This window comes from Carettochelys insculpta, chromosome 7, assembly GCF_033958435.1.
Source record: "Carettochelys insculpta isolate YL-2023 chromosome 7, ASM3395843v1, whole genome shotgun sequence".
In the NCBI taxonomy this organism is placed as follows: domain Eukaryota; kingdom Metazoa; phylum Chordata; order Testudines; family Carettochelyidae; genus Carettochelys; species Carettochelys insculpta.
Window position 1 is genome coordinate 23,205,603 of NC_134143.1, and position 26,548 is coordinate 23,232,150.

General features: G+C 40.9%; 1 protein-coding gene across 3 annotated transcripts in view; it reads left to right on the forward strand.

The window, feature by feature from the left end:
- GRID1 (glutamate ionotropic receptor delta type subunit 1) overlaps positions 1-26,548 on the forward strand; it is an 898,770-nt gene that overhangs the window by 841,433 nt on the left and 30,789 nt on the right. For all 3 annotated transcript variants that reach the window (XM_074999453.1, XM_074999454.1, XM_074999455.1), the window contains exons 13-14: positions 7,568-7,763; positions 24,596-24,762. In XM_074999453.1, coding sequence (XP_074855554.1) covers positions 7,568-7,763; positions 24,596-24,762 — 363 coding nt within the window. The remainder of the gene's footprint in view (positions 1-7,567; positions 7,764-24,595; positions 24,763-26,548) is intronic.

Below are 26,548 nucleotides of genomic sequence, written 5' to 3' on the forward strand. Positions count from 1 at the left end.
CATGCTTGGCTATCCAAAGCACGGCTTCTGATACTAAGGATTACTTCTGGCTGACTCCAAGGCTGTGGCTACACTGCCCCTCCGCCCCGCCCACCGTTTGGAAGCGGCAGGTAAATATAGCAATTCAAAAATGTTAATGAGGTGTGGATTTAAATATGTCTACGGATACTTTCAAAATCAGAGTTTCCTTTCGAGGGAACCCCGGCTACATGGCTGTTTGCATTTCAAAAGCAGCCACTTTTGAAAGCAGATCCCACAGGAGTATGCTAATGAGGCATGAGATACTCCTTAGTATCAGAAGCCTTCCTTTGGATAGCCAAGCATTCTCAGGCTACATCAATAAACAACTAAACTGGCGCATTTTGAGAGGGCCATTGGAAGCCTTGGGATAGTTGGGCATGAGCCCCTATAATCCAGTGTAGATACTGGAGCCTGAGGCAAGGACTCCCAGTTCAAAAATTCCTAACTTGGGGTAATAAATGAGTGTCAGTGCTGAAGTCCTAGCATGTGCTAACTCAAGTTTTGCTAACTATGGGTTTTCATTCCCAAGTAGACATACCCTAAATCAATCCTAATCTCTCTTATTTCACACTCAACCACTGTAGTCCAGAACTACATCTCTTTTTCTTGGTGATGTTAGATTCTATTTCTAGAATTTCTTTGTCTATATTTTGAATGATCAGTCTCTTTGCAAATATTAGCCTGTCTGCATCATGGATAGTTATTGCATTCGTACAATTGAAGAGAAGATGGTCTTCTCCATAACACAAATCTCCCTAACTAATGCCACCCATATCATATATACATGAAAGATACACCAATTCAGCAAAGCACTTAAATGTAAATTTGCCTTTAAACTATCATTAAAACTATTGAAGTTAGTGCACTGATATGCTCAGAAAATTTAAAGGGAAAAATAATTTAAAAAATTGTACCATGTGTGTACAAATGTTGTTTTTCAGTGGACTATGGCTTGGCTAGACTTGGGCACATTTTCAGGGAAAACACAAGTGCCAAGATCCTATTCCAAGCAACAAAGATAATAGTGCTATTTGAAAATGGCCAGATAAATTTAACATTTTCATTGATCTTCCTCCCAAGGTTGGCCTAACTCTTGTCTGAGCAAAGGCTCAGACAATATCTCTTCCTGAACAGTGCAAGTATGTTAAAGTTATAAGCAACTTAAAGGAAGGTTTTTAAATTGAAAGTATTTGTCAAGTTTAGTTAATATTGCCTAACTTGCTCTGTGTGAAATGTAATGTATATTTATGTATACACACTCTAACCTGTCCAAGAGACCAGCAATGTTAGGCATCTTTAGGACTGTCTCACACACACACACACATACAACTCCCAGATGTATTGAGTACTTTACCACTGTACATTTACTGCAAAGGTGGATATAAAATATACGTGAATGTACATATGAATAGAACATACTCATAAAACTCACACTATAATGCAGCCAGGTCCATGTTGTGGAGCTGCTGAACATCCCAACAGGGACAGAAGTAACGTATAACAGTTTTAGACTAGTATTTGAAGAATAACCTGTCCAATTGAAATTACAGAGACAATTTAGGCAGACCAGAATATACACCTCAGAGTTATTATAGAAGACGAGATTAATATTCTTACTCTTTTTTTGTGTACATTATTCTCAATACTCACAAGCACTTATTAGGGTGTTAATAGTCTATCTTGCCTAAGTACAAAACAAATGAAGTAAGACCAGGTTTGGGGTTCCTGTGTAACTCCAAAGTCAGCCCATGTCAACACGTGTTCAGAAACTTATACTTAAAGCTACTTAACGGTTTAAATTGATACAAGACCCTAAAGCAATTTAGGAGCTTAAATCACTTGAAATACGTGAAGAAAATTATGAGGTTGAAGACTTTATAGGCGGTAGATGATACCTGCATTGTCGGGAGGGACCTGTCTGAGGGAAATCTATGTAGACTGGAGCATGCATACCCGAGTGTCCGGGGCAGCATAGCGCTGTTTGTAGAAATCAAATATCAAGAAGTGGAAGTGATAGGTGTTGAAACACTGCTGTGCTGAAGCAGACAGAAGAACCTAGACAAAACTACTGGCTGTCATCATAAGCTGGTGGAAACTGGCATCACTCTAAAGTCATCTGTCCCTGAGAGTGCAGCAGCTCTTCATAAGGCAGTATTGCAGATCTGAAGTGCAGAACAGTGAATATGTTAAAATACAAACTGGATAGCAAAATTCAAATAGTGGAACTACTCTTATGTCCATTGGAGACATTTCATCTGTGTCTGATTATTAGAAACACGCTGAATAAATACTAATAGAGAGGATGAAATTACCATTTCAAATACGCTGGATGAAAGCAGTGAATTGGCACTCTTTGACAGTTATTTATGCCTTTTGTAGCAGCTGGCACTACAGTAATTTAGAGCGGTTCCATATAAGGCTCAACTATGTAATTCATTCTGATGCTCCCCATTCATCAAAGATTTATCTATTTTTACATTACAATGTGAAAAATAAAAAAAATACCCCATGCTTACATTAAAAGACAATTATGACAGAGTAACAGCATTTAGGCCTCTTGAAGTAAAGGAGCATCTTGTTGCATTTAGATTTAATTAATGAACAATAATTGGAAAGAGCTCTTCAATGAATTTATTATTTTATTACACAGCTTATATGTCTGACTATACCATGTAGCATTATGTGTGTATGAACTTAGTAGTAGTACTATAGTGTTTGAACTATATAGCATCTTAAGTATGAATACTGGAGTCAATACTGGATCCACTGTGGAAGGCCCCAGTAGGAAAGTGGTAGCAGTAGAGACCTTCCTATTGGGGCCTTTCACTAGGGATCAGCCTTCAGCTGTTGGTCTTCAGTTGGATGGAACTGCGGGTCTGTAAGGCATACTGCAAGGACTGTATTTTTGCCTACTTGACTGGAGGCTGGTGGAAGTGATTACTCATGGTGGGGGTAGGGCTTTGATAAACAAAGGACCACTTATTGGGTTGTATTGAGGGGATACTTTTGCTGGAGGTTTTGTTGTTTTGAGGTTAGTGTTATTTTAAATAATGTCATGGGCATCCAGAAGAGCAGATTAGTGCCTTGTTGTGTGGTGTTATAAATTTCCGTGAAAGGCATAAATCATGCTGAGACACATAGGCCCATTAGTAGTTCATTAGTCTGTGTCAACTATTCTGATGTTTCTCAGGCCTGACATACATAATGCACTGTATGCTTTTGGTGCCATTATATTTACTGCAAAGATGCCATGTAATATATCATTTGAAATCTAATACACTGATCATTAAGGTCAATTATGAAATATTTTTAACAGCTCCTCTGTAGATGAAATTATGGGTATGCTCTGATATTATGTTCTGGAGATTATCAAGAGAAAAAAGAGACAAAACAGATTTATTCTATATAGAGGGAAACCAAATGATGGTGGACGATACCTTGTCCAGGAAAAAAGGGGTCTGATCTGCTTCTTCAGGATCAACCAATCGCTAACCCCCTGCAGTTTTGTAAGTGAGCATGTGTAACCCTAAGCTCATCCCAATGCTAGAGCACAAGTTACTCACTGGAATCAGGTCATGAGCCTGATCTGGCCTGATGAATTCAGTGTACTCCAGCTCTCTATAGTCATAACCTCTAGCTCAGGGGTGTGCAAAGTGAGGGGCGGACTCCTTTGTGGGGGGGTGTGAAATTTTGTAAGGTGGGTACAGCTCGATTGGCTGCTGGGTTGCAGGATCAGTCATTAAGAAAGTAGAAATGTTAGTTTTTATGTATGCATATTCAATGTCATATAAAGTTTTTATATTCTACATAGTTATTTCTTACATGAGCTGAAAGTTGTTTTTTTTTTCATATGAACATAACCAAAATTTCCATTGGTTTGGATTACATTAGACAGGTTGGGGGCCCAGCTAATTTCAGGACTGAAAAGTGGCGCCTGACATAAAAGGTTTGCTCACTCCTGCTCTAGCTAAAATGTGTCATGGAACATGTCAGTGGAAAAAAAAACACATGGATGTGTGATAAATGTGTATAGCGGGTATTAACCGTTATGAATATATTCTAGAAAGATAACTAAAATGTATTTTAGCATGGTACATCAGGTAAAGTTTGGAAACAAAACCTCCCCCCCCCACACACACACACAAAAAAAAGGGAAAAAAAAAGAAAAGGGTATTTGCTTCTTGGACTTGTTTGATCATTAAACAAAGACAATGAAGGTCCATTTAATAATACGTAAACAAAACTATTTAGCTAACAAGTGGAGGAGACAGCATTGCAGATAAACTTGGCAGAAGAGAGAAGCTAGGGCTAGATTTTACTTTTCAAAGAATATTTTGCAGAATTTTACCTGTCTGTAAAGATGGGAGCAGAACCTGAAGAGAAAACAGTTGACTCTACTGATTGAATGCAATGTTAATGCATTGTAAAAGGGTATTGAGTAAGTTCTTTTTGTTAAAAAAAAACCCAACCAACCAACCCTGGGAATTAATAGCACTGTCAAACTTACATGTTAACTTTATGGCCATGTCTACACTTACTGAAAACTTTAAAATGCTAATGGCCAAATTGAAGAATACTAATGAGTCACTGAAATGCATATTCAGCACCTTATTAGCATGCCACCAGCCGCAGCACTTCAAAAGTGCTGTGGTTTGCTCGCCCAAGGCTCGTCTACACAGGGGTCCTTTTCGAAAGGACCCCACTAACACTGAAATCCCCTTATTCCTCTCAGCTGAAGAGCAAGAGGATAGGATGTTGATAATAATAAGGGGATTTCAATGTTGGTGGGGTCTTTTCAAAAGGGGCCCCATGTAGGCAAGCTGCAGACAAGTGAACCACAGCACTTTAAAAGTGCTGTGGCTGGTGGCATGCTAATGAGGTGCTGAATATGCATTTCAGTGCCTCATTAGTATTCTTGATTTGGCCATTAGCATGGCCATTTTGAAGCTTTTAGTAAGGGTAGATATAGCCTATATGAGGTATTAAGAAATCATCGTTATTATGCTTTCCAGTTTGTGGTCAAACAAAGGATTACACAGGCTTTTTCCCATCAGGATGGCAGGATAGCTATCTGTCTCCAAAGAAGATGTAACCAAACCCAATGGAATTTCTATTTACATGGATGGTAGCAGAGGGATGGGAAGCTTACAGGAAGGGAAACAGAATGAGATTATCCTGCCTCTTCAGACCATTGAGCACTGGAAGACATTAGCAAGGACAAAAGCCATCTTTAGCGTCCATCCCAAGACAAACACAAGAGATTAGACCTCTTGTAAGCTGAGAAAGATGGGCCCTTCAGACAAGGAGATGCTGAAGTCTCTGGAAACAGAATGTAGATGACAAATCTGTTTAGGCAAAGATCTTTCACCTAGGAAGACAAGGGAAGACAGCATCTTGTTCTTCTGGGGAAGGTCCTGGCTGAGAGAAAGTCAACCAGAGCTAGGAAGACTATTTGGCTAGAGACGTCATCTTCATGAAACCTGCAGTTTGCTAAGTAGAGGTTTAGACCTTTAGATGTTTTTTTTTCCCTCTTTTATTTGTAATTGCTTTACTTCTGTTTATTTTATTTGGTATCACTCAGACTATGCTCAGTTATTATTGTTATTATTTTTGCTTTTAATATAAAGCAACTCAGTGTTGTGATTGCAATTAATAAGCTGCAATATACTTTTGTCTCTTTAAAGAAGCAATGAACCCTATCATTTCTCTGTCCAGGTCAGGCTGGACAATTTTGGGCCCATAATTTTGGAGGGTTCAGGACAGAAAGTGTTTTGGAGTCACCTTGAGGGTTGTAGCCAAAGCTGGTAGGAACCAGAGTATGGCTGAAGACAGACTGCTGGGGTCAGAGCTGCTGAACCAGGGCAGTCACTGTGGGTGAAACCTGTATACTTGTAGGTGGGCTCTGAGGATCCCAGATTGCAAGCTCCAAAAGCAAAGCTTCTTAAGACACCCATGTTTGCAGGGCAGGTGGTGACTTTATTTCTTACCAGACAGGATTGCACTCCCTATCCTCATGACATTGGCATAATTGAAAAAGGATTTACACACAGCTTGTTCATTTAGCCAAGGTTTAGTTTAAGCATTGGTGAAATAGATTCAAGTGATTTTCAAGTGAAAGAGCACAAAAAAAGTTCCCATTTGTTTTCTGTTCATTTTGGAAATAGAAGAAAGAAAAGCAAGTAGGCAGAAAAGGCAGGAAGCAAAGGGACAGGTGTTGAGCTCTTGAAGTTAGAAAAGCTGGATCTGTCAGCAGCAAGTAAGAGGAAATTGGTCCTAGCCTCCAAACCAGGGTGCCGGAACAGCAGTCTCCTTTTCTCCTACCAAGCATGCAAGAGACCAAGCAGATACTGATCTGGTCTGGATTGCACTCAGAACACCAGGACAAGTGCTTACAGAGCACATAGAGAAAGGTCCCTAATTGAATATCACTGTGTAGACAGGATGGGTATTTTACATAAGAGAGGCATAATTCTGACTGACTGCGGTCCTGTTTTGTAACTACCTGGTAGTGCAAATGGCTTTTAAAGGGGCGTGTATTATATTCCATGTGGCTGGAAAGTGTATGAGTTTTAATCTTATCTCACTTTGGGTTTAATCCAGAGTGGATTAAGAGGGGGTGTCTAAGGGTGTGTCGCTACTGCAGCTTGCATGGTGCTCTCAGCCTGGGTGGAGAGGTGCACACTAGCTCTCCTTGAGCTCAAGTGTTAAAAATTATAACATGAATACTGCAGCACAGGGTGTGGTGTGTGCTCATCACCTCAGCTCAGCCCCAGAATGTTTGAAGGACTTGCATGTGGGAGGCTAACCTGTGCCTCACTGCCCATTTTGCTATTTTTAACATGTTTGCTCAAATGGAGATAGTGTGTACCTGTCTACCTAGGCTGGGAGGCACATTTCCAGCTGCAATGGAGGTACCCTTGCAGGCCCCTTTGTATTCTCAGAGTGATATTAAGCAACTGTAGTGTAGATAAGAATTACGCCCACTCTGAGAGTATAAGAAAATTGCCTATCTTATTCGGGACGAGGGATATAAAGGAAAGGGGATTTGGAAAGCAATACCCTACATATATTTAAAGTTATAGTATTGATTATGGCCCACTTTTACACTGTGTGAATCCAGGGTAACTCTGCTCAGTTCAATGGGCATACTTGCAGTTTATTCAGGTTCAAATGAAAGCTGATTTTGACTTGCGTCTTTAAATGTTGTTTTCCATGTGCTTTAATAAATCTTGATTACTCTATGCTCTTGCACAAGCATAGCAACATGATTTCAATGTGTTGATGGGCGTTAGAATGAGTGATATCTCTTCCAAATAAACATCTTCACTGAAAGAACTCAGGTAAAATTAAACCTTGTCTGATTTCAGTGCAGCTGAATTACACTGTGCATTCCTTTTCTGATAAAAGAGAGACATGTAAATGAGACTGATTGATGGTAGGTGTTTTGTTTCTCTCTAAAGGTAACCATAGAAAGAAATCATTTAAATAATAATATCTCTCTATTTTACCACATAGCATTAATATTTCAACATCTCTTGAATTTCAGAACATTTCAAGATCTGTCCAAACAAATGGATATGTCTTATGGTACTGTCAGGGATTCGGCAGTGTATGAATACTTCAAAGCAAAAGGAACAAACCCTTTGGAGCAGGATAACACGTTTGCTGAACTGTGGAGGACAATCAGTAAAAATAATGGGGCCGATAACTGTGTGTCAAACCCTTCAGAAGGTATCAGGAAGGTAAGAATGGATTCGTAGTGCAGTTTTACTTCAAATTTCTTGTTGTACTTATGTAGCTTGCATGGAGTTAATGAATGAAAATGATCCTCATGTGGCAAAGGCATTTAACATAAAAATATTCTAGTCCATTTAGATATAAGTTGCAAATGGGTTTGAGGTCAAAAGTGTTTAGATTGCATTATGCTTCTTCTCAGGGTATGTTAATACTCACGGGAGCCTTGATGTGGCACGATCCATCTTCCAGAGATTGATTTTGCTTTGTCAGTGATGACGCGGCAAAATCGATCTCTCTGGGCTTGGCTGTCAACCTTGGTATTCCACACTGCTGCATGGTGTAAGAGACATCAGCACAAGCCCAAAGAGCCCTGATCTACAGCAGGGAACAGAGTTGATCTTGATATGTCAATTCTAGCTGTGCTAATGTGTGGCTAGAATTGCATATCTGGGATCAACTTTGATCCCTAGTGTAGACCGGGCTTCAGGGATTATGCTTTTCCTAACAAAATAATTTCACCCTATGGCCAACTGTCACATGACACTCAGATCTCCTATTATGAAAGACTGTTGTTCTAGTCCACTCCTATGTCTAACTCTTTTGCACCTTTCCCATTCTTACTTTCCAGACTGAACGTAAAATTTTCAGACATACTTATACCCCATTTTTATGCCCTATGTCCCATTGACTTTAAATGAGATTTGGATTCTAAGAAGCCTAAATCACTTTTGAAAAAGTTACCTTGAGTTGTTTTATATTTTTCCATGGGTGTTGAAACCTGTCCTTTGCCCATGCCTGTTGTTCCCATGGATTAAATTCAGTCCTGTTCGCTTCAGCAAACTTATGTCCACTTACATTATGGCAGAAATAAGGACCAAAATTTTAGTAATTTTTGTTTATACAATGGTACTCCAGTTGTTCAAAACTTAACTACCAATGCACATATTACTCATCCATACAGTTATTCAATACCACTTTAATCTACTCCCTCATAGATTAATTAACCTATTCTCTCTATATATCTCTCTCTCACACATACACACCCATACTTCTTTTTAATTTAAATTTACTCTTCATGCAACACTGAAGTAGCTGACCTAGAGTGGTTCAGTAGGGGAATGTCTACACTATTTAGCAATAACTTTGCAATATCTACACAACACAACTCCTATTTCAAAATAATTTTGAAATAGCAGTTGGTTTATTTTTGAAATTGGTAAATCTTATTCCACATGGAATATTGTCTATTTAGAAATAGGAGCTGTGTAGACAGGGAATGGTGGCTATTTTGAAATAAGCTATTCCAAAATATCTTATTTCAAAATAAAGCTGCTGAGTAGATGTAATATTTTGGATGAGAGCCCGAAATAGGCTCTGTTGTGTGTGGACACACTTTCAGAATAAGCGTTGCTTATTTTGGGGCTTCCCTGTAGTGTAGACGTGCTATTCAGGAGTATCTTATTTTAGAGGAATAACTCTGGACTAAGCTATTCCAGAATAACTCTGTAGTGTAGACATAACCTAGAAGTCTTAGCTTAGGGCTACACTGTAGCTGTATCGTGAAATAATATACGCATCCAAATGGCACTGAAGTTTGAAATAAGTGCCTGTTTTGAACTTACCACTTCACCTCTCATGACGAGGGGTAGTGGGAACAAAATACCATGCTCGAAATAGCCTTCTATTTCAAGTGTGGTGTTTAGCCATGGGGTTTCTATTTTGGGATACAAATATATCCTGTAATAGAAACCACAGTGCAGCCATAATCCTAGAAACTGTTGCAGATTATTTTAATTGTGACTCTGTGACCAGCACAAAAGTGATGGAACTAAACCCAGAGCAATGACACAGTAATCAGACACTCAACTTTCTGCCATTCAGTTGCTTGGAAGAGTACATGCATGCACTCATTTCTTGTGCTACTTCCCATTCTGTCCACTACATGATTAGGAAGTGAATGGTGTGTGAATCAGAAGTAAATTACAGCAAATAAGAAGTCAGCAACACTTAAAACTTTCTTTAGAGGAATATCATAGTCTCTTTTTCGTAAGTCTTTCTTTGTTTTGTTTTTAATGAAATATAAATGGAGAATATTTGATGAGTTGTTCTTGCTGTAAACTGAAAACCAGTATCTGTGGGTGCACAACTGTGTTATAAGTATTTCATGATTTTGAAAAGGTGAGACTAAAATGTAGACTTTTCTGTATCGTATTACTTTTCCGAATGTTTTTATATTTATTTTCCTAGAAGTTCAAGAGAAAAATTAAAATCTGCAGATTTTTAAAATGTCACAGCCTGAGTTGATGGGAAAGCAAGGACTCTAGGCAAGGGATATTAATTTGTTAGGGAAAAATGAGAATGGCTGCTCAACCAGAAATACTCTGTTTCTAATTTATTAACAAGTATTTGTGCTTTTGAGCAGATTTTTATAGGAAATGCAGCAGCCAAGCTAAAATATCACAGGTGTAATTCCACTCATAGAACTCCCGCATTTGCAGCTGTGCTTGAACACCTGCATCTATCTTGCAGAGATTTCTTTTTCCACAGGTTTGCCCAAACCACTGTTCTCAAAGATGTCCTTAAGCTCTGCCTTCAAATATTTTGATGATGCTTTTTCATTAAAGCTGTCATTCTTAAACTGCTGCTGTCAAAAAGCAAAGGAGACATGGTGCTCCCGTTTCACTTGTTACATATGAAGCTGTTTGGATAACCATGCAAAAAGCATATGTAAAAGTAGAATTTATATGAGTATTACAACAATTTCTCTGTAAAATATATAGAATTTTAAAGCAATTTTGTTTGTGCCAGTTTTATGCGAAAGTGCAATCTAGTTTTGCACAAAAGTGGAAAAGGTGAAACTCGTGTTTGTAAGTACAAGAATTTGTACAAACCGAATTCCAACTCAGAAACAGTAATCTTTGCACTGGATGTACTGCACAATGCCCAGTTGTCGAACAAAAATAATCGGATGTGACTTGTTCAACTCTCACAGCTAATCAACCAAGGTCAAATAGTGACTATAACCTACCCATACACAACTGTTCAGGACTAGTCAGTCCAGAGAATTTTTTAAAAAATATCAAAAGATGTTTTCAGATGACAAATCAGTTTAGGAAATGGTGCTAAACTCATAGTGTGATCCTGGGAGAACAACATGAGGCTACATCTGTCAGGCAACATGTTCTTTGAAAATGATTCTCTCAGCTCTGCTACTAACAATATTGAGCAGAATGCACTTGCAATTGGGAGCTATTGATCCCGCTCTTCCTGTGAGTGAAGGTTAGTCAGGAGATTAGATTAGTTCAAATTTAGATGACTTAGGTTGAATTTTTAAGAAATCAGTCCACACTGCTGTGTTCATTCCGTGAACTTTAAGGGTTCCTAAGGTCGACTTTTGCACTCCTACTTTTCGCAAAGAGTAATGCCACATTTAACTTTCCATGGTTGGCTGTAGTGTAGTTCGGGTGGACCGTTGTGAAATTAGAAGTTCTGTCTCCTGGATGTCAAGTATCGGAGGGGTAGCCGTGTTAGTCTGGATCTGTAACAGCAACAAAGGGTCCTGTGGCACCTTATTCACTAACAGAAAAGTTTTGAGCATGAGCTTTTGTGAGTACAGATTCACTTCATCAGATGCTGGTCTTGGAAATTTCCAAGATTTCCAAGATCAGCATCTGATGAAGTGAGTCTGTGCACACGAAAGCTCATGCTCAAAACTTTTCTGTTGGTCTATAAGGTGCCACAGGACCCGTCATTGCTGTCTCCTGGATGTGTCCCACAGTGCCCCAATGTGACCACTCTGGCCAACACTTTCAGCTCTGCTGCTCTTCATGCCTGTGGCTCCACTGCCCCTCCTTTCCAGAAGGGGCATGCAAATGTGGCCAGTCAGAAATGCAAATGAGGTGCAGATTTAAATACCTCATACCTTATTTGCATACTTGGGTGGGATCTCGATTCCAGAAAAGATGATTTTGAAAGCCAGTTTTTTTCAGGAAGAAGGATGTTTGCAAAAGCAGGGTTCCCTTTTGAATGAACCCTGTCTACACATCTGTTAGGGCTTTTGAAATCAGCATTTCCAGAATTGAGATGCCATGCATGTATGCAAATGAGGTGCAAGCTATTTAAATCTGTGCCTCATTTGCATTTCTGATCAGCCGCATTTGCATGCCCCTTCCAAAAATGAGGGGCAGTGTAGCCACAGCCCAGGTGTGCAGGAAGTAGCCCACAAAAATTTGAATTTCATTTCCTGTTTGGCCAGCATTGTGAGAGCACACCTCAGCAGCACATCTGGCCAAGAATTCTCAAGGGTGCAAATGAGCTCCAGCATAGAGTGTGCAGGAGATTCAGGATATCATTGCTGTGTGTGGGGATGAATCTGTGTTGGGAACACTGTGACACATCTAAAGAAACACAGACAGATATGCAAAGATCTCACAGGGCACAGAAGGAAAAGGGTACACCAGGGACACCCAGCAGTGCTGCATGAAAATAAAGGAGGTCAGGCAGGCATACCATAAACCAAAGGAAGCAAATAGATGATCTGGATCATCACAAAAACGTACTGCTTCAAAGAGCAGCTGCATGGGATTCTAGGAGTGACCCAACCACTGTCTGCAAAATGTCTGTGGATACCTCTGAAGAGATTCCTTAGGAAGCCTCTGGCAACACCAAGGAGCACGTGGTGGATGAGAAAGAGGAGGAGGAAGACAGTGGTCAACAGGCAAATGGAGCAGCTGATCTCGCCAACAGCCAGGAGCTTATTTTAACATTGGATTTCATCCCCTCCTCCCAGGACATTTTGCTGCCAGGTCTGGTGGCAGAAAGGGCACTTCTGGTGAGTCCTCATTTTTAATAATGCTACAAGTAGGATAAGGTTATTGGGTGTGATCCGTGGTGGGTGCTGTACCTACAGACTGAGGCCCATGGAATAGCTTGTTAATGTGTTTGGGGACTGAACACCTATCCTCCTTGGACATCACCCTAAATCTCTCAGACAAGTACTCTTTAATTCTTCTCACATGCTGTTTGGGGAGGCCTGCCTTATTCAGGCCTCCTCAATAGGACACCTCTCCATGCCAGAACACCAGTAAATAATATGGCATCATTGCCACACACAGTTGTGCAGCCTAATGACCAGCCTTGGGCCCACTTTAAATTAGCATTTGTTCCTTGTTAATTTTTTTGAAATTCTAAACAGACTAATGTCTCTTTTGGCAACCTAGAGGAAGCAGGGAAGGAGCATTAAGCTACTATATGATTGCACAAGCTGCTTCACCATGCCTGGACTACCTCCCTCATTTCCCCAGGCTGCTAGGGGAAGGGAAATTTTTACTGTCCCAGCAGAGCGGCGGGTGAAGGGGAGGAATGTGGCACTCAAGAGAGATTCAGGGAAGAAAGTACAACCTGCTCCACCATGCCCTGACCACCATCTTCCTTCCCCGGCTGCTAAATCAAGGGAAATTTTCACTGTTTCAGCAGAGTGGATAGTAGACTTACACCATGACTGTGAGAGAGACAAAGCCCCAACAGCACAAATGTGCTGTCATGCTTGTCCCCCACCTCCCTTTCTTTCCTTGTGCCCCTGGGAGAAGGAAGGGCTCAATGCTTCAGTAAAGTAGAAGCAGCCACTAACCTGCTAATTGCAGCATGCAGACCTGCAGAAACTGCTTCTACAATCACAGGCTTGGAAGTATACCTCTAATCTGTGCCTTACCATAGCTGGAAGCAAACCATATCAAGTAGGTCTCTCAAAATCTCTGTGTGGTACCTGCTGAACAGAGGATGCTTAAGAGCCAAAATTTGTCCTTGCAGGGAATGCATGCCTATTGTCTTTCACAAGGGTTCCTTCATGATATTCCTTTGTGTGTTCTTAAACTTATGTACAGTAAATGTATCCCCTTAATGTCTGGCCTTCACTTATGTTTTGTTGCAGTGTGCTCAACAGCGAGCTTTTTTGAGCACTCCTCACCCTCCCTGCCACAGCTGTTAGATTGGCACAGATCTACAGGAGAAAACAAATGTGGGAAGCCATGTTCCTACAGCACATGAAAGCCGCCTGCAAGGACGGGGCACAGTTAAAAGTGTGGAGGAGAACCACTCTGGAGGAGAAATGAGTTGATGGGGATGAAAGTAGAGCCCTCAGACAGCGTGAATTGGAGACCCTGGAGGGGCTGGTGCAGCTGGTGAGGCAGGAAGCAGAGCTCCTCTGGTGCCTGGTACAGGAGCACAGAGCCCCACTGCAGCCCTGGTGACCCACATGCCATCCTCACCATGTTTCCTAACTCCCCCCCACCATTGGCACCCCAGAATATGGGGTGGGGGGAAGTCAAGGGTTGCCTTGCATTCTGCTCACAGGGACTTTTCTGAAAGCAAAAGGCTGAGATTCGCCCACTTGTACTGACAAAATTTCCTTGCTCACCCACCCTTGCAATACATGCCATGAACTCCTTTATTGTCCCCTGAATAAAAATGACCAAGCTTGCAAAACCAGTGTCTTTATTGCTTTTGTTCTGTGTGTGTTCATTTAAATACTTTAGTGTCAAGCACACATCATTTAGGGGGCACCCTCTTAAGAGCAACAGACATGACTATCATGTCTCTGTCTAGTCATGCATAAAGCTGTTTTTACAAAGCCCCCCTGATTAGCAGTGCCCCCCCCACTGTACTCTCCTTATTTCTTTTGTGCCTGGTTGCTCATAATTACTGAACAGGTGATTTGCTTCTGCTCTCCAGTCTGGCATGAAATTTTCCCCCTTGCTCTCACATAATTATGGAGCACACAGAAGACTGCTACCACGAGGGAAATGTTGCCTTCACTGAGGTTTAACTAAGCAGGAGGCTCCTGAATCTGAGTTTTAAATGGCCAAAGACACATTCTGCTACCACTCTGAACTTGCTCAGCCTGTAGCAGGATTGCTCCTTACTGCGATCCAGGCTGCCTGCATATGGCTTCATGAGCCAGGGGAGCAAGGGGTAAGCCACAAGACTTCTTGTTGTTCTCGAAGCTACAGACTAACACAGCTACCTCTCTGATAGGGGTAAGCTGGTTCACCCATAATCACTACTAGCATCTCCATGTCTCCAGTGGTGATTGCTGGTCTGGGAAGAAAGTTCCATTCTATAGCTTTCTGAACAGACAATGTTCCTAACGATGCACGCATCGTGCACCTTTCCCAGGCATCCCACATTTATGTCTGTGAAACAGCACCTTTGACCCACCAGTGCCTGCAACACCATGGAGAAATACCCCTTGTGGTTTATGGATTCTGGGCCATGGTTTACTGGTGCAAGGATAAGGACGTGCGTTCCATCACCTCACTGTAGTTGGGCAACCCCATTGCAACAAAATTGTCCACTATGTCCTGCACATTTCCCAGAGTCATTGTTTTTCATAATCGGAGTTACCATTGCTATCTGGATCACAGCAGCCCCTACTCCAGATTTGCCCACACCAAATGGATTGCCCGCTGACTGGTGGCTGTATGACTTTCAAGCTTCCACAGAGTAATTGTTACATACTTCTGAATTGTCAGAGCAGATCTCATTTTGGTATCACAGTTCTTGAGGAGGTGGGGTGGGGGAGAAGCAAGTCACAGAATGCCATGAAAGTAGTTTTATGCATGCAGAAGTTTTGTAGCCACTGCTGATCATCCCATACTTGCAGAACAATGCAGTCCCACCAGGCTGAGCTTGTTTCATGGTACCAGAAATGTTGCTCCACTGTGTACAAAACATCTAGTGTGCCAGCATCTCCCTGTTCCTCCCTTTCGTATATGTCCTTGTCCTCCTTAAAAACAGCAAACATTCCTGTGGTAGCTTGCAGACTAACAGATTTATTGGAGCATCAGCTTTTGTGGGCAAAGATCCACTTCATCTGATACTTGTCCTCCTTGGAATCTTCATCACTCTCACAGCTGCTTAGACTCTGCGCATATTGCAGAACAATGTGCAATGTATGCACAAGACTTGCCACAACTATTTTAAGCTGCCTGGGTTCCAGGCTAGCCGTGCTGTGGTGTCTGCATGGATATGTAAAAAGGGCAGAAAAGCCCTCCCTGCTGTTGCTTTCCAAATGGAGAAGAAGGGCACAGGTGCCTTATGGGATGCCAATGACACTTTCTCAGGGCTAGGATACCAGGCTAGGATACCAGCCTGGTATCTATGAGGAAGAAGAGATGGTCCAACAGAGGAGGTCCAACAGAGGAGCTCCATGTAGATGGTCCAAATTTCAGAAAAGCCTCTCCTGACAGAAGAGTGGAAGAAGTTGATGTGCAATTTGTGTATCTTTTTCCAATAATTCTCCATAGTTTATCCTAAGCCCCAGAGTGACACATGGCATTTTGTCCCATCACACACTGGAACAGAAGTCCTCAATGCAATGGGACAGCAGGAACTGTGGGATAGGTATCCACTGTGAATTGTTGACAAAGTGAATCCTAGCCATGCTAAAGGGGACACACACAATCAACTTTATTTATCAGTGTGGACATGCAACTTTGACTTAACAAAATCAGTTTCTGGAAAATCTACTGTAACAAATTCAACCTTATTTCGTAGTGTAAACTTACCCTGAGTGAATGAGCAGGGTGTGCCTAAGACAGCATGAGGCACAAGACTAGTATGTCCAGATCCAAAGCCCTTTGAAATCAATGCAAAAACTTTCAGTGACTACAATGAGCCTTGGATCAGGCTTATTCACCCTATCTCTCCCTGTCATAGGAATATTTACTAATAATGGTCTCTGGTTTCTGGGTCAGGTTTTCTTGCTATAAACTTCAGCATGTTTTGTCTTTCCAACAGTGTGTGGGTTTTGCCTCAGCCTGTAAGCATTGTGAAATAGGCTGACATTGCCAAAAGCCCTATGCTGGGCCAGTCACCATTTCTCCTTTTATATATAATATCCCTCAGTATATGAGTGTGACAAAGTGCTGGTGTATGATTTTTATAGGGGCTTAGGATCTGTATGAAAAATGAAATATCTATTTCCTGAGACTTTCTCAGCATAAAAAAAGTAGTAAAAATGAATACACAAAATGTTGATAAGCATTCTTGTCACATGCATTGACATTTAAAAATTGAAACCATTTTCTTTAGAAAAATGCAGGATGTATTTAAATATATTTCCTTATATCACTCATAATATATCCCATAACAGTATGGTTGTAAATATCCATATTTTATAAACCTGTTATGGGCTTCCATTTATTCCAGCTAGATTTACTTAAGCCTCAGGTTTTAGCTTTAGACTGGCAAACTGTTTAGAATACCAGTTACAGTAACTTTCTTATTAAGAAGTGTCTCAAATGTCTATGATAACTATGTCAAATTAAGTCTGATTTTAATGCTCTGGTGTTATATATATAAAACTTGATCAACTCCATCAAAAAAACATGGTCTATAATCCAGTTTCGCTGCAGTCCCATAGCTAACGTGCTGATGTTTGATTAAACGTTTACTAAATCAGGCTTAATATTTAATAAATTTGTCAAATAAAACACAGTGGTTGTAATTTCATTGCCTCTATTTGCAACTCATTGAGCTCCTTGAATAGACAGCCAATTGGCTCTTATCAAATATTATGTGTAGACATTGTATTTTTAGGAGAAGTCAGGGGTAGGAGATGAAAATGGACTTTTAATCAATATCCATTTCCTAGAACACAAATGGGAAATACAAATTTATCTTTAAAACTCTACTTTTTTTGCAATATAAAATCTAAATCTCTCACTAGCACAAAAGCACAAATATTCCTAATACATCTTTCAGAAGTACTTTGTCAGCACAATGAAATAATATGACTTTCCCTGAAACCAAACTTCTGTCACTACTGCTTCACCATCTCTTTCAGTTATATTGGATTATAAAATGGACATTAGTTCCAAATGCATTTCTAAGAGACGAAATGACATCTGCAGTGAGAAGCAATGAGAAAGTCGGGGGGGGGGCGGTATTTCTAGATAAGTGTTAGACACATCAATTTTTTCCTACTGCACTCGCCTCCATTATTGAAGCTTCCGCAATTTGAACTCTTTATGCAGCTCAAAACAAAATGATAAAGAGAAAGAGGGTACTGAGCACTTTCATGCATTTCTGTTGCTATGGAAAAAGCATCTTTTCATAGAAGACATGGCCTGTACATACATCCAGAGTGACCATCTACCATTGTCTCAAGGCATAGTTTCTAAAAGCATTGATGGCAAACACACAAAAGGAAACTATGTACTGCAAAACACTCAATGACACAAATGTATTTCAGATTTGCACTCAGAGTCAAAAGAGGTTTTGTTTAACTAGAAATTTGTTTGAGGAGAGTTGATTTTGACTGTAAACTAGAACTTCTGGTTTCAAAATTCTCTCATGGCAACATGGTGGAAGGAAATAGTCTGCCAAAATAAATCTGTGATCCATAGAATACATCAAGGGGGTGGAACCTTTTATCACTTGGGGCCACTGGTCCACAGAAAAATCAGTTGTGAGTTATACACGCAAGAGCAAAACAAACAATGCCCCCCACCCCTCACTATTCAACTGCTTCAAAGGCAGGAAGAAAATAAACCTGCAAAAAAATAAAAAACACACCCTTCATTCACTGTGTATTTGGCACAGACCATGCTCCAGTCAGGGTTGGCCAAGCTTTTTTCATGAAGGACTACATGGCAATTTTTTACGTGTTGTAGGGGCTGAACACAAAATAACCTCAACCCTCACCCCACCCCTACGCTTAACCCCTCTCAGCCCCAAACTGCCTCTCCATCCGTAGGCTTAACTGCATAAAACATCAAACAAGTCACTTTGCAATAACATGGGTGGATCTAATTTTGTCCACATGCACATTTTTCAAGCATTGTTCAATTAATATTTCATATTGTAAAACAGTAACACAAGTATTTCAATCTGCCCCTCTGCCCCAGGCTTAACCCCTCTCAGCTGCAAACTGCCACCCCACTGCCGGGCTTAACCCCCTCAGTCCCAAACTGCTGCCCCACCCTCCCAGGCTAACCCGCTCTCAGCCCCAAACCACCAGCCCCACCTATCTCACACAGGAGCTCTGCACACTGCTGCTGCTGTCCCCCCCACTGCACCTTTGCTGAGCCGCTACCGCCACCTCCCCAGTGCGGCTGTACGGCTCCCCCTAGCCTTCTTACTCAGTTCCCTCACCTGCAGCATGGGCAGTTCCCTGCCCTGCCACACTGAAATAATAGGACTCATTTTAATTGGTTTAATGGCTGGATCCCTCCTGTGGTCCCGACAGCTATTAAACCAGTTAAATTGAGTTCTGTTATTTCAGTGTGGCAACGGTAGGGAGCCGGAGGAAGAGTCAGCAGCAGCAGCACCCAGAGCAACAAATGGCTCATCAAAGAGCCGCATGTGGCTCTGAAGCTGCAGGTTTCTGATCACCCGCCCCACAGCCAGCTTTCAAAATGGTGACACTGCCAGCTCTGTGGTCTGGAAGAAAATGCTCTGCAAGCTGGATTCTGGCCCATGGGCCATGTGTTGGCCACCCCTGCTCCAGCCCCACATGGGGAAGGGCACCAAGGCTCGGGGCTTCCTTCTGCAGAAGAGTGACCTGGCACAGGTTGGCCCTGGGCTGGCTCAAATTAAACTGAGGGAATTTCTGGAAGTTGAGAAGTGTCCATAATGAAAGGTTTCTGTTTATGCTAAAATCCTTAGGACACCAGAGAAATAATTCAGTATAGTTCTGATGGCACTGGGAAGAATTGGTTATATCACAAAAGTTTATACTGTACACACAAAGACCCAGTGGACTTTATTTACTGTTTCATAGTCTCAGATCCTAACTTAGGATGGCAATGTAATAAATGGCAGAGAGAAACTTGACCTTGTCATGATGCTTCACTCCACCTGTAAATCAGAATGGGAAGCTTTTCTCGGCAAAACAGAGACTCTCAATAGGGATCGAGAGCAGTTTGTGCAATACAGGCCACAGCTCCATGATTCTTCTCCAGGCATTACCTTGTAATGGACAGACATAGAATGCCTGAGGAATTTAATATTTCCCCAGACAGCCCTGGGACAAATAAGCTGTATGGTAGCGGAGATATTGGCTCTGTTCTGCCTTCAGTAGAATGGAAGCTCAAGAGAGCTGCTTGCAGATCAACACTGAAGCAACAATTATGTATTCATGTGAAAACAAGAAGAAAACAAGATTTGACATAACCTGTTTTTGAAAGGCCATCTCTTATGCATCCCATCTTTCTGTTTTTACTAAGCCTGGTTTTGCCTTATTCTACACACTTTGACTAAATTCCATATGGGGAGTACCAAATGACTTCATAGCAGTTCCATCTGGTCTTTTATGTAATTGCACATATATGCAGTAGAATTGCATCTTTATATTTCAAAGCAGATGAAGCTTTCAGTATGGAGGTTGGGCTTAGAAATACCCAAATGGGCTATGTACAATAGTGCACAAGATGTGTATTGCCCTGAACTAGAAATCCTATCAAAATTATTACAGATTTGGAAGTATGGCCCTGCGAAGGATGCTCCTGGTGATATAAAATTAGGACAGTCAAGAAAGACACAAGTCTAGTCACAGGTAGAGCAGAGACTGATATGGATGGGTTTGCCATTAACACCACTTGGCTGAGGGTAGAGGATAAATACACATAGATGGCTGAACATGTCTGCAGAAAGAGATTTTTTTTTGTTTCCATGTATTGCCAGTTGATTCTATGTCATGGCTGTTTTGGGCCATATCTACTATGCACTGTGTTGTTGCTTGTGTTTGTTCTTTGTATTTTTGTATGATGGCTTCCCTGGATTTCACATGGGATGACTCTCTGTAATTTCTTCCCCAGTCACACCAAACACACTCGCTCCCCACTTGGAACATAGGCAGCTGTCCATGAAATGTCAGGCATACTAATATTGTGAATAGTAACAGGGAGGTAGCTGTGTTAGTCTGTATCTTAACAAAACAAAATACCAGTCATGTAGCTCTTTAAAGACTAATAAAATAATTTATTAGGTGATAAGCTTTCATGGGGCAGACCCACTTCTTCAGATCTGGAGTTAGTGCTGTATTGGAAAGCACTATCTCCAGATCTGAAGAAATGGGCCTGCCCCAGGAAAGCTTATCACCTGGTAAGTTATTTTGTTAGGCTTTAAAGAGCTACATGATTGATGTTTTGTTTTGTTAATATTTTGAAGTGTTGCTTTGGCATGCAGTCAGACCACAGAAATGGACTTTTAAAAAGAATAACAGTAAAATTTGTCAGTTTCTGGCTTATTTCATAATGCTGACAGTAGAATCTTATAGGGTTCATGTAAGTTCTATCTTAATAGTCCATGCTGTATTTAGAACTATAAAAATACTTTGTACTAATACAACAACAGTCATCTTAACCTCTCAAAGCTTGTTTAAGTTTAGCCTACAGAACACATGCATTTGTTATTTTGCTGCCTTAATGTAGTTGTTCGTAGTGATGGGATATTCTGGTTGTGTGGGCCAGATTGTTGTAGCCTGAAGTAATGGGGTAAGAGCCTGGGGTAAATGGGCAGATGAAGGGACCCTGGAACCATCACAGTTCCAGAAACAGGCCTGTAACACAGAAGAGGAAAAGAAAAAAAACCACCCCTATTCATAGGCTGGCTTTGGAAATGGCTGCAAAGCTGCACAAGCCATGCTGATGGAGGTCATCTGCCTTCCAAGGAAATCCTTCTGCAAATGATGTGTGGGGCTTATTTAAAGCCTGAAGAAAGGAAATTTTGGGATTCTTGACCCCTCTTTCCTGCAGGAAAACAAAGGAAGAACCAGGTAATATACTTTTGTTTAATCCAAAAACCAGTGAACTTTGGGGATTTTTGTTTGCCTTTACTCAGAAGAAGGGAAACAGTGGGACGAGTTTTATGGTGAATATTAGCAAAAACTGCTTTATTCCTTTCTGGTCATTTGGGGTGCTTTTGCTGGAAGTTTCCTGGAACTTTTCCTTGCAACAAACATTAAATAAACCAGGCAAACACTTCGCTAAAGAATGAATGGGCAAAGAGCAGACATCAGGAATCTCAATACATATAGGCCTGTCAGTGAGCATTTCAGTGGAGTGGAACATTTTGTTAAAGACCTGAGAATATGCATCCTGCAACAAAGAGACTTTAACAACAGGTTACATAGGGAGAGTTGTCAACTGGGCTTCCTATTCAAATTTGACACATTCACACTTGGTATGAACAAAGACACCATGTTTTACAAGGACTGCTTCTCTTCCTTTGATGTTTGTAATGATCTTAAGCAAGACACTTAATATTCCCCACTCCTCACTCCACTCCTTCAGTTCATGTATTTGATCTGTTAGTTTTTATTGCAGGGTTTTGGGGTTTTTTTTGTACTTCTGTACTATATATCTGGGTCTGATCTGGATCTGGACTGGAAATTCTATAGATCTGAAAAAGTGGGCTGTCCCACGAAAGCTCATCACCTAATAAACCATTTTGTTAGCCTTTAAAGTGCTACATGACTGCTGGTTTGCTTTCTTAGAATATAGACTAACACCGCTACCTCTCTGTTACTAAACTGAAATGAGTCACATTTCCTAGCCCAGCCATTAAAAAGCAGCAGCTCACATGAAACAACTGAGAGAACCTTGTCTTCTACGTCAGGGATGAGCGAAATTTTACATGAGGCCCCACTTTTCATCCCTGCAATTAGCTGGCCCCCACCAACCTGTCTAATGTAATCCAGACTGATGGAAATTTCGGTTATGTTCATATAAAAATATTACCCTTGTGTCATGTGTAAGAAAAAAAGTATGGAGAATGTAAAAACTTTACTTGTCTGGATATACATGTGAATACAGCTACATAAAAATAGGAACATATTTCAGCATTTTTAATGCGATGGATAAGCCTGATTCCCAGCAGCTGATCATGCTGTGCCCCCGCTTACAAACTTTCATGCCCAACCCCCCTGCCCCCCCTCACACTTTGGGCACTCCTGATCTAAGTCTTTCCAAAACTGAATGAACTTGGTGGTCGAAAACAACCACAGGGAACCTCTGATGATCAGAAATGAGATAATGAATTGATGGTGCTTGAGGTTCTAGTCTTGTAAAAATATATGTAGCATGTCAGCTTCATGCCTTGCCTACTCGCTAATCCCACTGAGAAAACACAAATCACCCAAATTTAAAAAAATTAAGTCTTGGAAGCCTGCATGTATGATTACTCATTTATTTGCATTAGTTTTTCCAGCCCATCTGTTCCACTGTGCTTTGTATGTTCACTAGAGACTTAAAAAACATATTACTTAAATGCATTAGGAAATCAATTATTACTTTAACTTAGCGAAGTGATGACTTTTTTTTATTAAAATCCCCATCCAGAGACATTTTGTACATTTTATGTTAAATAAAGTGATTTACATTCATGATGTGCACAGCAGTCAGGCACTGGTTTGAATCCAATTAAGGCTGACATTTGGGGACAGCTGTGTAGGTGTGTACTAAAATAAGTCAATATTGGTAACAAATCTAGTGGGAGAATCTGGTGAGTCTTCTCTTCCACGCTAAGGGAGAAAATAGTCTTTAAAAATTGTATCCTGCTTTTCATTGCTCTTTTTAAAGTGTTTTCTTTTCTCTTTTAATAAGCTGCCATTTTGGCAACTATGACTGCTAGATAATACTATAGTGCTTACAGTGTATCTGCCTAGGTGTGTAACTGTGTAGATGTGGAAGAATTAATATGGACTCACTAATCTTAAGAAAATCATATTGAGTGATATAACTTAAGGTGATGTCTTTCATTATTAATGGTTATAATTATTTAAAAGATCCATAGGAGGCCTGAAGTTGGCCAGGTCACATACACATAGGCTGTGTCTACACTATAGCAATCTCTGGACAGAAGTTACTGTCAGAAGATATCTTCTGACAAAACTTCTGTTGACAGATTGCAGCCAGACTGCAGAGTGGATTGAAAGAGCAATCCACTCAGTCAACAGAGAGGAGCTGGGCAACTTTCTTAACAAAATGGCCAACCGGAAGCACAGTGAACGGGACTGCCCAGTGTCATGGACACCCTGTCTGTCAACAGAAGGCCGTCTAGAACATCCACACTACAGAGTTTTGTCGACAGAGGGGGTCTTCTGTTGACATAACTCAGGGACATCTACACAGTTAAAGCATTCTCTCGAGAGAACTCTACATTTTCCTCGACAGTATTACCCTCAAAAATTTGAGGCATAATAATCTCTGGACAGAATACTGTCAACAAAAGTGCAGTGTAGACACGTCTATCAACAGAGGGGACTTCTGGTTGCTGGACAGCCCTCTTTGCAGAGCTGCCATTTCATTTTCTGGCGCTCGAGGGCAGTGCAGCCTGGTGGTTTTCTGTCGAAAGAGCAAGTTGTGTGTAGATGCAATCCATTGACAGAATACTGTTGACCTTTCCCTGTTGACAGTAACTTCTGGCGACAGATGCTTCTAGTGTAGGCATAGCCCCAGACTGGCTGTTGACAGATCTATGTTGAGAGAAGTGTTCTGCCTCATGGGGGAACGGCAGAACACTGTTGACAAAAGTGCTGCATTCTTTCAATTCACTATTGACAGAATCCTTTGGGAGTGTGGATGAACTGTGGGTTTTGTCAAAACAACACTCTGGTGCAGACATAGCCATAGTCTTGAACTCAGGTTACTGCACCAATCTGGCACTCTGAAACCAGTGGAGTGCTCGTAGGTGGATAAGGAACTGCTTTGGGGGCTTCAGAAGAAGAAGTAATGAAATGCCAGCACGGGGCAACGAAAGGGTCAGCATGACTTTGAGACCAGTTTAAACCCTAAATCAACTATGTCATTTAGTTTTATTTGTGGTGCATTTGCAGGCAAAGAAAGGCAACTATGCTTTTTTGTGGGATGTAACAGTGGTGGAATATGCAGCGCTGACAGATGATGAGTGTTCCATGACTGTCATTGGAAACAGCATCAGTAGTAAAGGCTATGGGATAGCCCTCCAGCATGGAAGCCCCTACAGGGATATCTTCTCCCAGAGGTAATACAAAAGCATGCTTCTTTCACGGGGGTTCGTCTCTGCAAGAAAGAATGTTGTATTCACAGCTGATTAATTTTGGTGATATCTGTTCATTAAATGGACCTCTGTCTTTGAAACTGGTAGTTTGAATTATTTTCCTTCAGAGAGGGCTGGGTAGCAACCTCAACAGAGCTACTACTTCCTCTCGTGTTCACATGGCTAGGGTTAGGCAGGAGGGAGCTGTGAATTCGTGGAACATGGTCTGTGCTTCCAGCATTCCAGGCAAAATATGCTCCTCTTGGTATATTCCCCAGTGCAGTTGCAACTCTTTGAGTCACAAATTATTTCCCAGGCTGCATTTGGGGCAGTGGAACAATCCACTGCTCCTTTCTTGGGGCTTGTGTCAAAGTCACAATTTAGCTTTTAGACTGGGGAGCATTGCTCCAAGTCAGAAATACGTTGCTGTCTGTGCATAGTACAGGTTAACCCTCTCAAATACAGCACCCTTGTTACCTGACTAGTGCTGAACAAGAGAATTTTCTGAACCATAGAAAGTCAATATTGTCTACCAGCATTACCAATACATACATTACTTACTGGGCTCTTAGAAGTCATTTAGGGTAAGTACAGCTAAATGACAGCAGAGAACACTGAGAATCAGGAAGCGTTTCTGGAAAAAAAAAAAAAGTGTATGGGACCAAGGGAAGCTAGGCCACACCCACAATAAGTGGTCATTTGACTAACTAAAATCATGCCAGATTATGGATGTTGCTGGAGGAGAATGTTCTGGATGAGAGAGGTTCAACCTGTATTATAGGCAAGTAATAGTGTGTGGTAGTATGGGTTCAAGGAAGATTGCAACTGTAATACTCCTATCACAGTTCAATGATCCCTGTTGCTAACACCTACCATTATTTTAAAGATATAGCTATATGTAGAAAGCTAAGGCAGACTTTCTGTCTGTATAGATTATTCTAAAAGAAGCTTTTTATAAGAAGCGGCGAACCATCAGATGTGGTGGGCCTGGATTTTCATGATAACCAGAGACAAAGCTGACTCGAAAGGAAAGCTTGTTATTAAATAGCAAAGGTAGTTGTCAGACCTGACCCAAAATGAATCATTAATGGAGAGAGGGACACTTCACAAATAGAAAAAAATGATTAATTAGTTGACACGCTAGTTGAACCGTAAAGTAACAGCAAAGTAGTAAAATATTTTTAAATGAGCTGGATTTGCTATAGATCAAAGCAGAAATAACCAATTCAATTGCTGCTTAACTCATTTTATATTAAGTACTGTGAAAATGGTTGCATGCATGTTTCAAATATAATTTGCAATTGTTACGATGAGTGGGAGGATTGAAGTCTTTCATGAGCTTTTTTCTTCTTGAATAACCATTATAACCTAAAGGAAATCTGACCAAGTTCAAAATTTGAAGCCTTAACAGAAGTTTAGTTTTAGAAGAACAGTTTTAAAGTCTGACTCATTTCTAAAATTGACCACTGCAGTCCGGTGCCTGACCTGTACTGGAATATGTTGTACAGCTTGGTATAATAGATTAGCTAGTTTTACCTTCCCAGGTGAATGATTTTTGAATAAAATTACATTTGACTAGGAGCATTTATCAATCTTTATTACAGAAAGTTATGATTGTGAAAATGATACTCTTACAACCCCTTCGATGCTTGAGGAAAATGTATATTGAATATTTGGTATGCAGGAAATTTACCTCACTGATTGATTATGGCAGAATGAGAAAGTCCTGCAACTGTAACATTACACCAGTCCTGCAGGAGATGTTCAACCC